The sequence below is a fragment of the Crocodylus porosus genome, unplaced genomic scaffold, assembly GCF_001723895.1.
Source record: "Crocodylus porosus isolate Cpor-Errol unplaced genomic scaffold, CroPor_comp1, whole genome shotgun sequence".
NCBI lineage: Eukaryota > Metazoa > Chordata > Crocodylia > Crocodylidae > Crocodylus > Crocodylus porosus.
This window is the reverse complement of record NW_017728918.1, coordinates 89386716-89405480: the sequence shown is the minus strand read 5'-3', so window position 1 is coordinate 89405480 and position 18765 is coordinate 89386716. Positions and strand designations below refer to the sequence as shown.

Here is an 18765-nt window from a genome sequence, read left to right as displayed (position 1 = left end):
GCTCAGGTCCCTTCCGACCCTAGAAACTATGAAACTATGTATGCCTAGGCAAAAGTGTGGAGGCTGCCCAGGATGTACCAGCCTTCCTTTAGACCATTGCGATTGGACTTGATTTGGCTTTTGGATTCAGACATTCGGTGCTTTGATGGTTGTAGCTTCTGCCAGAGCAATAGATAAGAGCTACTTGTGAAGCCTCAATAAGGGTACATTTCTGTCAGGGTGATGTCCCTTAGGCCCGGGGGTCATGAGCAGCTTAAAAGTGGGTCACAACTTCTCTTTCCTCCCCAATGCGTAAATATTCTGCCTGCTTCCCACCCCCAGTGGCAATGCACATGTTCTTGGACTCGCCCGAATTGGAAGCATCTCTCATGTTTTCTAATCTCAGTGTGCATGGGTTAGTAAAGCTCAGTATTTATCTGTCAACAGTTCGATTTGACTGCGAGTTTTCCCTTCGCAACATCCTACTTGTGTGAATCAGGGTTTTCAGCAGTTGCAGCTATAAAGAGCAAATACCAATCAAAAATAAATGTGGAGTGTGAAATGAGACTGGCAGTCTCAAAAATAAAGCCCAGGTTTGAAAAACTAAGCAGTACCAAGCAAGCTCATTCTTCTCATTGAAAACTATTGACATTTTTAAATTTGACAGTGTTTTCTTTTCAGTGAAATGGTTTGGAATTTGATAAACTTTATAAAGTGTTTTTTGACAAATATATTTCATTAATATACAAAGGTAAATGTGCTTTATTTATCTCCTACTTAATCCTAATGAAATCAGTAGCTTTAATCATGAGGGGGTCGCATAAATTTATATTATTTTAAGGGGTTACAATATCACAAAATTTGAGAACCCCCCCGTCTTATGCTTTCTCCAGCCAAGGACTACCCACAAGGCACTGGGGACTAGGGTTTTCAGGCGCTATATACTTACTCTAGAGGTTGCAGCATTGTGGTGTTTTATAGGAGTTGCCTTGCTACATTGCCACCAGGCCTTCCAGTCGGATGCAGTTTAGTCATACCCAGGATCTGCTATAGTTCTCTGTTAAACTGCTTAATTAAACAAAACAAGATTTGAAAAGCAAAAAAGTGAGTGCAGTGGCCTCATTGCATGGCAGTTAATCAATGTGCACATGGTGTCTGCATGTGCTGTCCTGTTTTCCTTACGTAAATATGCTGAAAGCTTCATATCCAATCACTGGGGCTTCTATTAGGAATGGTCCTCCTCTAGAAAATGTACCTTCCAAGTCTCGGAGTGGGAGTTGTGCACCCCTGTTCAAGTGCTGGATGCGCATGTAGGAGACTTAGTTTCTATTCTTGAGGTGCTGTATGACCTTGGGTAGTGTGCTTCCTCTCTGTGCCTGTTTTACTTCCCACACACTGGATTTTCTCCTGAGATTGTAAATTTAACAGCATAGGCCAAGACGCAGCTATAGTCTGTAGCACATTAGGTGCTAGTCTCAGTTGGGGTTTTGGCCACTACTGTAACACATTAATAATAAATTAAGTTTGTAAAAGTGCAAGGGGTAAGAGTTGGTGTTTGGAGAACTGGGCATGCAAGGAACAAAGAATTCAAGAACAGAAGGTAAAGTTAAAAGTAGGAGGAAAGAAATGCCTTGTGATTTTAAGCTGAGAACTAAGAGTTAAAGGAAGTAGCTTCTGTACTTGACAGTGTCAAGATACCATGTATGACCTTGGGTAAGTAGCTTAATGTTTCTGAACTCTGGTTTCTTCACCAGTAAAATATGGATGTTACCTGCCTCCTAGGGACATGAGACTAAATTTTATTTTTTCTATAACTCTTCCTCAGGAAATCTCTATATGATTTATAATTATGAAGTAAAGTAGAAACCATATTTTAACAGTGAGGAGGGTAGGAAAGGGAAGAAAGTAGTGGAGGGGTATGGATTTGAAATCACCAGTAGAGTGAGTATTAGCTTAGAGGAAAGGAAAAGAATGGAAAGAAAGCAAGCAATTTTCACACTTATGAGAAAAGTACAACTTGGAAAAAAAAGTGATCCTTGGTAAAGAGTGTAGTTTTATATCTAAAAATGAAGCATGGAAGTTATTGATCAACTTTTAGGTGATAGATTTTCAGTGTGGATACTTGAAGGCACCTAGGAGAAAATTGGAAATTTTGGCAGGAAGGGGCAGGGAGAAGAGGATAAGTATAGAAACTGAGAGAAGAATAACTGATATAGAAGGCAAAGGGAGAGAAGGAGCTGTATAGCTTGGATTTTGCAGGGGGTGAAGTAGGAAGCAAAGAACCAGGAAATAGTAAGGATGCAGGAGCCCAACAATATGCATGTAGCTATTGTTATGAGTAGAGTTGAGGAGGTTAAACAACTGAAAAAACTTTTATCAGATGGTGAAATGAAGGGAGAGGAGGCTGGATGTACACCTTGCTGGGGTCGTTTGACCCCAGTACTCTTTCCTGCCACGGCAGGGGGTCGGACTAGATGATCTGCTCAGGTCCCTTCCGACCCTAGAAACTATGAAACTATGTATGCCTAGGCAAAAGTGTGGAGGCTGCCCAGGATGTACCAGCCTTCCTTTAGACCGGGTTTAATGCATGTGCAGTGGAGATGGAAGATTTGGGAAGAAAGGAACATTAATTGGTCAATTTACTAGGAACAGTGAGGAGGAGGAAGTGTAAAGAGCATGTATTAGAATTAGATTGTCAGAATTACAGTTAGAGAATATGAAGCAGGGAATTGGGAAAGCCAGATGGGCATGAAAAAAGGTATGCTTCTGGTGCTGGCATAATTTTGTCAGTAACAAACAAACGGACTAACGTATTTAGGAGCTATATTTTAATGATTATCTGAATTGGAAACTATAATTAAAAATGAACAAATAGAATAAAATGTAGGTTAAACTTGTGCATGTGTGGACTTTTTCTGCAGTGGACACCAGTGCTGATCAAGCCATGATACACCTGCTGGCTGGCTTGGAGGATGATGGGTATCAAATGCGAGGACATAGAACATTATCACATCACCGTTCTCTTGGAAGCTTTAGAAACTCTCAGAACAGCGATGATGAAGAAAATGAACCACAAGTTGAGAAGGAAGAAATGGAACTCAGTTTGCTCATGTCCCAGAGATGGGACAGCAGTATTGAAGAAACTGGGGCAAAAACAAGGTACATATTTCACACTGGGGGCAGCGGGTATGGAGCATTTTCCCCCATTGTTTTTAGAAGTGTTCATTTTTTCTTCCTGGCAAAGTTCTTCATGATTTCAACTCCAGTGAATGAGCAATCCTAAACTGAAGTCATTCAAATAATATATTGATCTTGATCTAAAGAAGGGATGCCTATTTGACCACATTGGGGTCCCTGCATATCTTGGGCTGATAAATTAGGTGTAATCACTTGTATAGGAACATATATATGCCTGAAAGTTTTGGATACTAAAATCCCCAAGCTTCAGTTTTGATTTCAAGAAGATACTTGAGAGAACTTCTTTGCAATTGAACACTGGAAAGAATTTATCAACATGTGCATTAAAATCCATTTTGGAGCCAAACGTAGACGTGTATGAGGCTTGATGCATCTGGAGTGAATGTTTAGGAGAGATTTTTGAAGGTTGATCCACCACTACTGCACTAACACTATTATATTTCCACCTGTCACTGAATCAGTGATTGAATCTTAAGATAAATATTCACTTCTAGACTACCAGTATTTGGCAGCTTCCTTATCCTTTAAGATAAGGGATTCATTGAGCACTTTGTGTCATTCTGTTGCCATTCTGTGTTGATTCTTTTTGTCAACTCACTATTAACAGTCTATTAAGAAAATGTGTCCAGTGTTTTTTCACCCAAATTGTGGTTAGGCATCTACCTATTTGCAGTTCCATCTGAGAACATCCAGGCACTTTACAAACATTAATATATAAAATTCTTGCAGTAGTTTTCTGAGATATGGAATATGATCCCAGTTACAAGATGAAATATATGAGGCACAGAGAAATAGATGGTTTCCTAAATCCATACAGGAGCATTGTAATAACAGCTAGTTTGGCTCCCAGTTCCTAGACTTAAACCACAAAGCCTTTTTTCCTATCTGACCTTTCCTTTTCCATAGTCAGTATACTGTCAAAGGCAAAACTGAGTTCAGTGGTAGCTGAAAAAATTGAAAATCTTTTTATCCAAAATATTTGAACTATTTTTTCATTTGGGGTAAAAGATATAGTTCATACACTGATTTTAGACTGGGGGGTTACATTCCTCTAGCTGTAAATGAAAAGAGATAATTATTTTAAATTTTTAGAGGCAAGTAGCCATAATCCACATGAAAACTTTTGCATGCCTTTTTTTAAAATTTTCAATTGCCTGATGATATATTTTTAACTTCTGTTTTAGATTAGCAAAATAATTTGTTTCCATCAATAGTTATGTTTTCATCAACTCCATGAATTTAAATAAAAATATATTTAATGCAAGGCTTTTGTAGTTGTTCACAGATTCTGATTTTTCTTTCTTATATAGCCAAGCTTTTTCTTAAATTTCAGGTGAACGTTTTTCAGCTTTTTCCATTACAGTTATTGGTTTGACAGCTCTTAGAACTTTATTTAAAAAAATACAAACTTCCTTACATACAATTGAAATATCTGAATCCCTTTTCTACCCTCCTGAACCACCAGGTACTACTTCATGTCTAAATTGTTTTAAATGACTGACTGCCATTATACTGCATCTCACAATAACATCCCTGAACAATGTTCTTATAATGTCAGATTTCTCACTGACAATTTTCACATTCACTTACTACCACAGCTTTTTAATTTTGGGGCTATCCTATGTCTAGATCTTTTTTGATCTGAGATATATACTATATTGCACTCAGTGTTTCTTGATTTTTCTTTTAGGTCAGTGGGCAAAAATTTGCATCGAAGCTCAACTGAAGAGGAGGATTCATCTTCAGAAGAAGAAATGGAATGGAGTGGTAACAGTATGCTTCTAGCTAATCTCTCTATACCTCAGTTAGATGGAACTGCAGATGAAAATGGTGGTAAGTAAATGGTAAAATGCTTTGAAAGTTACTGCTTGAAACAACTTGCTTCCTTATCTATATGATAACCAGAAGGTGTGAACTTCCCTCAGCAGGAGGTCTCAACACAGCAGAGGAATAGTCTTAAATTCTGTAGATGTAATATAGATTCAGCATGAGATTTACTAATCTCAATTTCTCCCTCTAATCAACTCCCCCTGCTTTGCTTTTGAGTTATATTAGCAGTCTGAACAATGAAGGTTTTCTGGTTAATTAGCCCTAATGGAGAGGGTGAAGTCCATCTAGTCGTCCTAGGATTTTTCTGTTAATATTTTTTTAAATCTCTCTCTTTCTCTCTCAGCTTTTATAGGCTCCTTTAGCTCTACCACAATATATATTGTAAACTTAATAATTACATGAAAAATCTAGATACCCAGTGTGCTTTGCTTTTTAGATGTATGCTGCCCATATTTAATACAGTGCATCTTGCTTCCAGCCTGTATTGGATTCAGTTCATCACCTGTTACTGTCCTAAGATTGCATTAACACACACTGGGTGAGAGTCAAAGCAGCTGTAGGAGAACCTGTTAGGAGCAAAGGTTTATTTAAAAAATACTCTTGTTCTGCCCCCTCTGCTGAAATGTATTCTTTAAATAATTTGAAACGGCAGTGTGCACAATTTGATTATGAAGAATTGAGAATTTATACAAAAGGTCTAGCATATTGTTTTGATTACAAGTCAAATTTTTTTCTTCAAAAAGAACCATCAAAATCACAGTCAATTTATACATAAGATATATACAAACTGGCTTGCTGTTGAGTGTGCCACACAGGGCTTTCTGTTCTGCCACTGTGCTAGAGCAGATAACCTTGCATGGCACTCTTATGGGCCACACTTGCTACCCATGTAGTTCCTCACAGTTGGCAAGGTCAGCTTGCCTAAGAGAAGGCCACAATATCTGCATGAACCAGATCATCACCAGCTTGGAGGTCCCAGCATCTTTTTTGTCTGATTCTGTTGATTAGGAGATGAGCAGTAATCTTTCCTCAGGCAAGCTGGGAGCTTGGAAGTTCTAAAAGCCTGATGTCAAGTTGAAGCTTTCAGACTCCTATCTTCATTCCCAGGAATTGGGTAATATTGAGACCCCACTGTAAGACAGTCCATGTGACTGTGGCTCCAATGGTGACCTGAGTCAGGAGAAAGCTCAGGAAGTAAACAGGCAGGAAAACATGCAGAAATCTGCTGGAACCTTTCTTGTGATTCATTGTAAATTGTTCAAGGCAAATAGTGAAGTGCTGTGCCAGTAGCTGTCAAACTTCCTTAAGTCATGGAACTCTTTCATATCACTTATTCTGCTGTGGCACAACCCCTACCCACATCCTAAAGACTGACACAGAGCCAGGCAACTTGGCTTGGCCATGGTGGTGTACTACCCACTGGCCCACTCTGCCATTACCCCTGATTTCATTGCGGAATCACTAGAGTGACCTATCACAGAACCCCATGGTCCACAGAACACATGTTAAAAATCACTGTGTTATACACCTAACATGTAGACACTTTACACAAGAAAAACATCGTCAGAAAATTCCTATGCAACATCTCACTTTTTCCATTCACACCATATAAAGTTATCAGGCCTTGTAATAACATACTATCTTCTTAGAAACTGTGAACAGTTCCCATTTAATTAAAACTATTTATTCATTCACATGAAATTTTAAGCTGGCAAGGATATATTGGGACTTGGGCAAAATTATCTTTGGTATAGAGGGGATGATTTCATTTCTGTTTACTATTTTTAGTTCATTCAACTCTTTTTGCGTCCTTTCCTTGTGTAATGATTCTACTGTGGGAGTTTGTCAGGGCATCAACAATTCAGGAACTTTTTCTACTGATTTTATTTGGGGTAAAGCTGGGGTTTTTTTGTAAAATTGAACTTGAAAATGTAGGGTTGACTTATGCAAAGACAGTTTATTATCTGAACAATATGAATAATTAGAAACTGCAGTTTGGGAAATTGCTTTCAAGAGCTCCCTGACTCTTGGTCCAAGAATCAAAGAGTCAGTGCTGAGCCTTCTATTTAGCACAACAGAGCTAGCCTAGCTTTTTTAAAAGTAATATTACAATAAGGCACACAGCTAGAAATTATTTCCATATAAAAAGGGAGAAGAGTCGACCAAATCTTCATTGATTCTGCTTTTCAGCAATTCTTAAAAAGTCATCAACATTTACCAGGACAATTTGAGCTGCTTTTCTTCAGTCCAGTACTAATGACAGAAACATAGTAGATGGTAGCTACCGTGTCTACTGACTTAAAAAAATACTAATAGTTCAAGGGCATGATCTGTAGTTATTAACACATTCAGGAGGGAAAGCTGTTTTCCCTATAACTAAACCTGAATATATGGAGTTGATTTGTGCAGGGTAGATTTATGAACAGAACAGTTTAGTATTTACCATACATTTTCCACTGTTAAAAATATCTGAATCAAAAGATTCCTAATATTAAGATGAATGAGTTTTGGTTTCCTTCCAATTAATAGCAGTCATTTCTCATTAATGCAGTTTTGATACCTTACATTAATCATACCTCACTGACCAGAAAATTTGAAATTGCAGCTTAAAATCCAAGGTATGCAACACACTTTCTGAATCTGAAAAATAACTGGTTAGTATAAAATCCTAATTTTGCCTTGGTCTATATGTGCACAGATCCTTTTAGTTTTAGTATAATTTTCGTAATTCATTAAGGCAAGAATTAGTTCTCAAAGTATAGCTAAATGCTACATTTTTTCCTACTCCTTGTAGCAATTTGACACTCCCACGTAAAAATTACACACAAAATTTCAGTACTTATACTCAAAATATTTAATCAGTGTTGTACTTAGAAAAATAAAATTTCATACTTGTAATGAATATAAAGATCATAAACAAAATTCTCCATTCTTTAATCACTTTTTTTTAGAAACATTGTTTTCTTCTGTGCATTGTAAGCATAGAGGAGCAGAATGGATAAATGATTGTATCCATCAGTAATTTGATCTGGCATGGCAATACCTCCTCTCCTCAGGAAACCTATTATATGTAATTTCCCTGCTCACAACATTTTATATCCATGATGTAATACAAAAAATAATTTGTTCAATTTATAAAAATGTAACACAATCATTGTTAAAATACATTTCTTCAATATGAATTAGTGTTCAAAATATTCATATCCAGAAGATATTTAATTTGGGAAAAACATTTTCAGAACAATCACTTAACCTTGTTTTCATGTGAAAAATAACACATTTATTAACTGAAGGTCTCATAATTGGCAATATGGTAAATTCAAAACTAGTAAACATCAGCTTGCTTTTATCAAATAGTAAATGGCACTTGAGCTTCGTTTACTTATTTTCCAGACCTGAGGAAAGATACCTTGTGCCTGAAAGCTTGTCCAAGATCCTTCCCAAATATACAGTTAGTCCAATAAAAGATTTCACACCAAAAATACTCATATAGTCATACTAGTCTTTGTGACTGCTGCCTGGTTAATACAAATCCCTTTTTTTCCTTTAATTGTTGGGGAAGAAAGCCTTCAAGTGTTCCTTGTAATTTCAGTGAATCATTCCCATTTTCTCTGTGTTTCTGTCATTGGCCCTCCTTTCAATGGAGGCACATTACATCTAGAGTTGCTTACGTGAGCTCAGCAACTCCTATCCACCAAGGGATATTGTTAGAAGTAAAGATTTTCCTTTTCTTACCAGAACTCAAAGAAAAATCTCTGTTGTGCATCCAGTTCCTGGCAGATCCTGTCAAAAATATAAACTCAGTAATTGACCTTGTTTTTTAGGCTTTGCTTCCATAAATTCTTAGAATGGCTTTTGCTTTTCACAAATATTGTAGAAAAACGTTTTGTGTTAATCCAAAGAGGTTTGTAATAGTGTTGAGAAGCTACCTCATCACATTAGACATAAGTAATAGCACATGCTCATAAGAGAAAACATACTGGGCACATCTACACGTGCCCCTGACCACACATTTGGTACTGTACATTTATTTACTACTTGCTAAATGATGCATGGTTACTTTTAGATGTTGGTACTGTGCGCTCCCAGCAGCGCAGTTATTTTTAGATGCTATGTTCCCATAGCAACAAGCTACAGCAATGTAGCCCATCGCTATAGCGATGTAGCATCAGCATCACGGTTTGTGCCTACGAACACTACATTGCCAGAGCAACAAGTTATGTTGCCGTAGCTTGTTGCTACAGCGACGTAGCATCTTATGTACACACACCTACTGTGTACCAGCATCAGCTGACTACTTGGGAGACTTCAGTTACGCAACTGACGAACTTTGTTCTGTTGATCAAAAATAGAACTTATATTATTCTGTTTGAAAAACACCTGAATATAGCCTTTCCTGTGTTTCCACGCGTTTTTTGAACTTATGAAAGAGATGCAACCTGAGAACAACCCAGAGTGAAAAACCACTCCTGGGAGAGCAAATAGCTGTACAATTAACCCTTCTCAGAGAAGCCACAGCATAGCCCTCTAGCATCTCAGGTGCTTTACACCTACTCTACTATTTACCCCAGCAGGGAGCAGAATATGCCCCCTTCACAATTCCACAGTGTGCTTCAGGGAGACATAGGACAACTCTGAGCAGTCTAGGTCAGCCAGTCAGGGCTGAGGGAGCCTTCAGGGAATGCAGATGTGTGCACAGAGTCCCCATGGCTGCTCAGTGTTAGCACTGCAGTCTTTTTGTTCTTCAGGAGCTCAGCGCTCAAATGTCTGTTTAACCATCTCCAGGCAAGCTTTTTACCACAAAAATAAACCCAGGTGAATTCTTCCAGGTCATTTGAAAGTGTGTAAGTGTCTTAGAATTATAGCAAGTTAGAGTTGGAAGGGATGTCAGGAGGTCATCTAATCTAGTCCCAATCCCCTGCTCAAAGCAGGACCATCCCCAACTATATCATCCCACCTACGGCTTTGTCTAGCCAGGTCATAAAAACCACCAAGAACGGAGATTTCACAACCTCTTTAGTGCTTTACTAGCCTCCTGGTGAGAATTTTTCACAATATGTAACCTAAACTTCTTATGCTGCAACTTGAGACCATTGCTTCTTGTTCTGTTATCTGCCACCACTGAGAACAGTCTAGCTCCAGTCTTAAATTATGATATGAATTTACCTTACGTTAACAACTTTGCATTGATGCTGTGTGTGGAGTAAGCTACCCCCCTGGTCAGATCCTGTGACTGACAGTTTAACTGTTGATAGATGTGGTAATTTAGTATGGTATCTTGTGAACCAAGGTCATAATAACAGTGGTCACAAATAGAATACGATCTTTTTTAATGGGAAGGCCTTTCAAAGACTTATCTTAAGATGGTTAAAGACTTTTTTTTTTTTTTAAAGTCTAAGGAATTAATTATAGTAATAATTATTTATTTTCCATTCCAGACAATCCTTTGAATAATGAAAGTTCTCGAACTCATTCCTCTGTAATTGCAACAAGCAAAATGTCTGTAAAGACCTCAATATTTCACAAAGACGCTGCTACGCTAGAACCCCCATCTTCTGCTAAGATTACTTTCCAGTGTAAACACACAAGTGCCCTTCCTTCCCATGTTTTGGATAATGAAGATTTAGTAGAAGAGCTTTCACAGCCAAACACAGAAGCAAGACCTGAACTTTCAGTCCACCCTCTTACAAAAGAAAGCACTTACACTGCAAAATACCCAATGTCATTCAGCAATAGTGCCCATTCTGAAAACTCACACAAAGAAAGTAATAAGAAGGATATTCTTCCTGTTTCTTCTTGTGAAAATAACATTTTTGAATATGAAGATGATATTTCGTCAGTGAGCAGACAGATGCCAAGTAGGAAGTATACCAGCATCAGGAAGGTTGAGAAGGATTCCTCTTTTATGCATATGAGCCGCCACATTAGTGATGGTATATTGGGTAAAAACTCATTTAATTTTTCAGATTTGAGCCACTCCAAAAGTAAAATGCCTTCTGAAATAAGCGAAAAATCCAGCAGCACAAGTATAAATAGCTTTTTCCCTACAACAGTAACAGAAAATTGTGATTTGGTGTCTTGTTCAGGGGGGAATCGAACTGTGATGCATTCTGTTGAAAACAGTACTGATGAAGGTGGCCTTAATAAGCTTAAAATTAGGTATGAAGAATTTCAGGAACATAAGGCAGAAAAACCAAGCCTCAGTCAACAAGCAGCGCATTACATGTTCTTTCCCAGTGTTGTTCTTTCTAATTGTCTCAGCCGACCACAAAAATTAGCTCCTGTAACATATAAATTACAGCCAGGCAACAAACAGTCCAGGTTAAAATTGAATAAAAAGAAACTTGGCCTTATCAACCATCAGGAGCTTGTAAGTGTAAATCATATTGCATCCACTAAGGAAAGCTGCTATACACAAGGTAATGCATGTAGTAATATTCCTGATAAGGGTAGTGCTTTGCCAAATGATTTAGTTCAAGTTCCTCATGATACCTTTGACAATAGGATGCCTACAAATGCTTCTAATTGTACTGACTGCCAGTTTGGAGATGGTTCTCTTGAAACCGAGCAGTCATTTGGATTATGTGGGAATAAATATACACTCCGAACCAAGCGTAAAGTAAATTATGAGACTGAAGATAGTGAATCGAGTTTCGTCACACACAACTCAAAAGTTAGCCTACCTCATCCCATAGATAGTGGGGAAAGTTTGGATGGGTCTCAGAAATCTCGAAAACGTAGAAAACTCTCTAAAAAACTGCCACCTGTTATTATCAAATACATTATCATCAATAGATTTAGAGGGAGAAAAAATATGCTTGTTAAATTAGGTAAAGTAGATTCTAGTGAGGAACAAGTAGTACTTACAGAGGAAAAAATGAATTTATATAAAAAGCTTGCACCTTTAAAGGACTTTTGGCCAAAAGTTCCTGACTCCCCTGCAACCAAATATCCTATTTATCCATTAACACCAAAGAAAAGTCACAGAAGGAAAGCAAAACATAAGTCAGCTAAGAAAAAAACTGGAAAACCACAAAAAGCAAATAATAAAAATATTAAAAGAACTTTATCTTTCAGAAAAAGAACTCATGCAGTCCTTTCTCCTCCTTCACCATCTTACAATGCCGAAGCTGAAGACTGTGACTATAACTATAGTGATGTTATGTCTAAATTAGGTTTTCTCTCTGAGAGAAGCACAAGCCCAATAAATGCCTCTCCCCCTCGCTGCTGGTCTCCCACTGATCCAAAAGCAGAAGAAATTATGACTGATCTAGATAAAGAAGCTTTACTTTTTAAGGGTCCTAACATGTTCAATAGCAAGACTGTTCATTCCAATGTAGGAAAAAATAGTCGAGCAAAATCTCAGGTTAAGAAATGTAAAAAGAAGTTTCCCGGCCCCACAATAGCTACTAAGAAAAGGAGCAGGATTAATCAGACAGATAAAACACCAGATGATGGAAAAAAGAAACCTAGAACAAAACAGAAACAAAAAACAGCTGAAAAAATATCATCGAGGAAACGCATGACATTTAAAGGTGAAAAAGGAAATGTTCGTTCTGCTGCAGAAGTTAAATTTGTACTGAAGCACCAAGATTTGCCTGAGATTTCTCACAACTCTAGCAGCTCACAACCACTTCTTACTCAGAAAGAGAGTCTTTTAACTGGCTACTCAACAGGACACTTACCTTCCACACAGCTCACCTCCACAGCTGATGCACAAGGAAAATCATCTGGCTATTTTCATTCATTGCTGGAAACTGATAAATCTCTGGATTTACAAAGTTTCGCTACTGCACGAGGAGACCTTCATTCATCTATCATTTCCATTCCCGTCCTAGCTGGAAGGGAAATAACAAAAATAAACTCCCAAAGGCCTAAGAGTCAAAGTACAGTATGTCGTATGAAGGAATCTTGTTTGATTCAAAATAGCATATTTGATCCATCTCAGGTAACACAGAATGCACATATTTCTAAAGATACAACATCTACAAAGATGGGAGAGCCTGTGAATTCACAGACTAGATACTTATCAGTTGGAAAATTAAATGAAACTCATAGTTCTTTAGACCTAACTAAGACTGATCAGATGCATACCACTAATTTTTTGCATTGTAAAGAGAGTAATCAACAGCAAGTTTTGTGCTTATCAGAAGCAGCAAAATTTGCTGATCCCTATTCTTCCATACTCAAATCATCTGAGGAAAGCCATGGGTCTCTTCAATTACCTAAAAACTGTTTTGTAACTGCTTTGAAGAGTCCAGTAAAGCAGATAGGATGGGAACACAAACAGAGAGGATTTGTTTTGGATGTGTCACATTTTAAACCTGAAAAAGTAAAACCGAAGTCCCTATCAGAAACCACCTCACAAACAAAACCTTCTTCTCAGTGTAAAAATCGAACTATCGTGGCCCCATCAGCATTCAGTGAAGGACAGTCTGGGCTAGCTGTTCTAAAAGAATTACTGCAAAAAAGACAGCAAAAAGCACAACATGCAAATGTTATGCAAGAAGCATTATCAGTTAAACCTCAGCTGAACAGAAGTATTTCTTGCCCTCTTGAACAGAATAAAGCAATTAAAAGATCAAAGTCAGTCACTTCACCAAGGAAGTCCCGTACTCCCAAAACTACGAAGCCTAAAGAAAAAACGCCCAAACTTTTAAAAGTAGATTCTTTTAACCAACAGAACACTAATCAGATTGACCACTCCGTGTCAGATGACAGCCCCATTTTTTTTTCAGATCCAGGCTTTGAAAGTTGTTATTCCCTTGAAGACAGCTTGTCCCCAGACCACAATTACAATTTTGATATTAATGCTATAGGGCAGACTGGATTTTGCAGTTTGTACTCTGGAAGTCAGTTTGTCCCAGCAGACCAAAATCTGCCACAGAAGTTTTTGAGTGATGCTGTCCAGGATCTTTCTTCTGGACAAACAACAGAAAATGAACTTTTAAACGTTAATAGCCAAAAATCTGAGGAAGAGAAACAGTGCCCTTCAGACCCAGGTAAATGGATTAGACCTGGTGCTCTGAGCCCTGAGCTTTTTGAGAAAGCATCCTTGGAAAGCAATGAGAACCTTCCCCACAGTCAGTGGAGAAACAGTGTTCACACTCCAACATCTCGATCTAACTCATCAATAGATGCTTTTTGTATCCAAGAGACAGAGGACTATGTAAATGAGAAATACAAGTTGAACAGAAATCCACTGAGCAAAGAGAGATTTCTTAATCTTCCACAGCCAGCTAATTCAGACTGGATTCAAAGTCGCACTAGAAAGGAAGCCACTTTTGAATCATGTCAATCACTTGATTCTGTTAATACCTCTTTTACTTCCCTCTTGTCTTCTCCGGATGGCGATCTTGTGGATGGCACTTCAGAGGATTTAGAGTTGTATGTTCCAAGAAATAATGAGGGCTTAACGCCAACTCCCGACAGTTCACCAAGGTCAACTAGTTCTCCCTCACAATCAAAGAATGGAAGTCTTACACCTCGTACTGCTCATGTTCTTAAACCTCTCATGTCCCCACCAAGTCGTGAAGAAATCATGGCAACTTTGCTGCATCATGATCTTGCAGAAACAATTTACCAAGAACCATTTTGCAGCAATCCTTCTGATGCACCAGAAAAGCCCAGGTACATTCCCTATGCACTTATATTATAAGGTCCTTCTCTCTTTCTCTCTCTCTCTTTCTCTGTCTCTTTTTGTAATTGTATTAAATCTAAGTGGCCATTCTTGTGAAGTTAATTTTATTATACAGTGTAGGAGATTTTCACCCAGTGATGTATGATGTACTTAAAGTTCCAGGTTTTTATATTTTTTAACTCAGTAATGAAGAGTTTGAAAAAATCCATTTGTTTGATTTCACTGTGCCTGCATGTTTTTTATTGGCTTGTGTAGTTTTGGTATCCACAGTAATGTTCAAAGGATGAGTGAACTGACTACCTGCTCCCTTGGTCTGCCCATATGACCTGGTGTGGAAGCTACCAACTATCTTGGGACTCTGTTTGGTTCTGATTATGAAGACTGCCTGTAAATCTGACAAGTGCTTAGATACCCCTCTAATGGATGACAAGTGTTGATCAAGTATTTAAGAGAATGATTTTTGCAAATAGTGAAACTGGTCACATTGTCATAATATTGTAAAAGAGGCTTCCTCCCAGTGCTAAAGCCATATTCATTTTACATTAATTCATTCCTTAATAAATATACATCTAATCCCAAAATGTAGTGGTCCTTCAGATGTATTTCTGTAACCAGAGAGGATTTCTACTCCCTTCCTGAAACTACATCGTGTTTTAATGCTAGGTACCCACAAGCATGAAGGTAGTGTCTCTCTCTGTCACTAAAAATATGTATTTGCTTATAGTTTATTTTACAGTAAACAATTCCAGTTTTGTAAATAATCCTGTGACATATTGCTACTGTGTGATGTTAGAAACTAACTTGTTCTCAAGTCTATGAACCAGTAGGGTTGAGAAGCTATATGGACACAGCATGATCTTTCCTTGAGGGAAAGGAATTGATCATCCACTTAATTTTTAGTGACCTCTTTTGCTGATTTTTATGAACACATAATAGACTCTAGGAGGAACTTACCCATAGCTCTCTTCTGCTGAAAGGTCGATGGTTATCCTGGGATCTTTAATATGAAAGTAAAACATAAGGCAAGTAACATTTGGAGAGGCTCACTAGAAGCTCCTATAGGGATTCTATAAGGAAAGAGTAATTAATCTCAAGAGTTTTAATTTGTGGCAAAATAAATTTATAATATTTTCTTTATAGGGAGATTGGAGGTCGACTTCTCACAGTAGAAACTAGACTTCCAAATGATCTACCCGAGTTTGAAGGAGACTTTTCCTTGGAAGGACTACGGCTCTGGAAGACAGCATTTTCAGCAATGACACAAAATCCTAGGCCAGGATCACCTCAACGCAATGGGCAATCTGTTATTGATAAAAGACAAATTAATAGCCATAAAACTAGTGAAGATAAAAAAATAGTAATCATGCCTTGTAAATGTGCTCCAAGTCGCCAGCAGGTTCAGACATGGCTCCATGCCAAAGAAGAATATGAGCTTATGAAGAAATTGCCTAAGGACCAGCCTGTTGAGATGGAAAAAGGAAATGAGAATTTGAGCTCTACAACACTGCCTTCAGAGAAACCTGTTGAAATAACAAAAACAGTTGTTGAGGATGAGAGTTTACCTAACCTGCAAGATAGGAGACCTACTGGACCTACAAAAGATTCTCCTGTTTCCCAGATAAGTACTACAGTAATAAAAACCAAGGAAACTTGTGACACACACGTGAATAATATAATTTCTACAAATTATACCATAGAACCAAATAAAACCCCAGTTGAAAGCAAAACAGTTGCTACTTCAACAATAGAACCTGATAAGGAAGAAGAGGAAGAGGACTACTATATCAATTATAGCTCACCAGATTCTCCAGTGCTTCCTCCTTGGCAACAAGCAGCATCCCCAGATTCTAGGCAGTCCAGTTTTGAAGATGCAGACTGGAGTAATCAAGATATAGTTCCATCTTCTGTGGAAGAAAAGGATGTAACATCTGCTGAGAGTGAAGATAAACCTGTCAAAGCTGAGGGTTGGACTCCCTTGAGCACGTCTCCACTCTTGCTCAAAGAAGGTGCTAGAAATCTGGAATCATTTTGCCTACATAGTACTCCCCTTGTGCAGAGAAAACCTCAAGAAGTAATACCAGATGCACTTGACTTTACCCCCTTATCAACAGGTAAAACTGTTATTTAAGCAAGATAAAACCAGGGAGAGACACAAAAATAGTTTCTGAAAATTGATTAATTTATTTATTTTTAAATGGGGAAATATCCACTGCCCTATTGGGAGATTAAACTAAACTATTTTTGCAAGGGTAATAATGTGGTAAACATTTATGAAATAATTATTCAACCATTAGGATTCTGGTATCAAAACATCCTTATGCTGTGTTGTCATTTGACTATGGTATAGATTTTATAGTAGTAGACACAAACACTTGACCTCTGCAGATGTTCAGTTTTATACTAGGAGAATAGTTTTTTCTCTTGGTAGAAAAGTTGTGCTGATAGTCAAACTTTTTCTCCCAGAGCACAAATGGCTGCTGTTTGGCAGGATGGTGGGGGTATTCTCCTGTGTTTGGGAATGCTCCCAGTTAGTTGGGCGGTAGAGGAGAGGCATATTCTCCTTGGTCTGGAACCCTCCCCAGCTCCTTGTAGTAGCTGCTGCTGCTGCTTTCCAGCAGTTGCCAACTGCCACTTCATTGCCTGCCTTCTTCCAAGGCAAGAGGGCAGGTCTCAGCTCTGCTGAGGGTGGGTATGGCCGAGGGAGCAGCTCTCTAGCTCACCTGTGAAGTTCTCCTGCTATGGGACTAGAAGAACATCTTGTATAGTCCAATTCCTGGACTTTTTCTACTAGAAAAATATCTTCTAGTATAACTGATCATCTGTATGCGGCCACCATTATTGAAGTTGAATTGACAATGTTTTTGCTTATTAAATCTTTAGTTAAAATTCTGGCATTCATCAAACAACTACTTAATTTGAATTTAGAGTATAAATTTTAAATGTTTTAAGTTGAACTGTACAAGAGAAGTGTTCTTGTCTTAATACCATACATTTAGTATGCTTTTAGAAACTACTGCAGTCTTAAAATTGTTTTTGAACTAAAAGGTGATTATCCCATTCAGGCTGTAGTATCCAGGAGCTTTTTCACTTTCTTTGTACTTAATTCTGCTTTCTAGCGAATATTTGAAGGAACCAAATCATTTTGCTATATGTCCTTACAGAAACCAAAATTCATAAATTAAGTCAGAGAAGAGGAAGTAATGCTGACACTCTTCGAAGAGTACTTTTAACAACACAAGTGAAGGTGAGAAATTTTATGATAAAGATATGTTTTTATAACATTGCATATACGTTTATGTGTTAGTTCTGAAGCAGTGATGGTCATGTCTTACTTTGTCCCACTTGTATGTATTTTAAAACTGTTTTTAGAAGTAGAGGTTACAACAGCTTTCTGGTTTTCATGGCATTTCTTTTACAGGTGGAATCTAGGAAAATTTTAATTGTATGGCAATTACAAGGATGCAAATACGAAAAGAAAATACAAAAGCAAATCTTAAGCCTATTTTATATGGTCATATCAAATTCCAAGATGTTTTGTAGACTTGTGATTTTTCTTGTGTTCTTTTTTTTAATTAAAAAAATTATATGCTGTCAGTTGTGCTTGAGGTGGTGTTATTGCAATGTCAGTATGCATTTGTGAGAATAAATGTGTCCATATGAGTGTATGCAACCAACAAATTAAATTATAATGTATCGATTAGCTTTTTTTTATATCCTGTTGCACTAATCTGTCAAATGTGGTAATGACCTCTTCGTTAGTCTTTTACAAATACCATATACTAACCAAAATTCCCTTTGGCATGGCAGGACATGCAGTTTTTAGGATTGAGCGTATAAAGTTTCTCGGATACCAATCACACAATTATATTAGTGTGTGCCAGGGGCATTATAAGCAAAAAAAATAAAATAAAATAAAAAAATGGGGGGGGGGGATAATTAAAGTTTTAGGATGACTTGCCTTTTTCATACAGATGTACTGTACAATATAGACTACATATAAGGAATTTTTGTGTTAATTTTAACATTACAGTTTGTGAGCTTAATATTAAGACAATAGGAAGAAAAATGAGAATTTCAAGTAATTATAAGAAAAATCTTTTAAGATTACTTAGAAAATA

At 37.6% G+C, this 18765-nt stretch overlaps 1 protein-coding gene across 1 annotated transcript in view; it reads left to right on the top strand.

Moving 5' to 3' along the window:
• REV3L (REV3 like, DNA directed polymerase zeta catalytic subunit) overlaps positions 1-18765 on the top strand; it is a 209484-nt gene that overhangs the window by 118106 nt on the left and 72613 nt on the right. Inside the window, exons 11-15 of the mRNA XM_019537923.1 lie at positions 2901-3138; positions 4868-5010; positions 10446-14637; positions 15788-16758; positions 17809-17891. Of these exons, the coding sequence (XP_019393468.1) occupies positions 2901-3138; positions 4868-5010; positions 10446-14637; positions 15788-16758; positions 17809-17891 (5627 nt within the window). The remainder of the gene's footprint in view (positions 1-2900; positions 3139-4867; positions 5011-10445; positions 14638-15787; positions 16759-17808; positions 17892-18765) is intronic.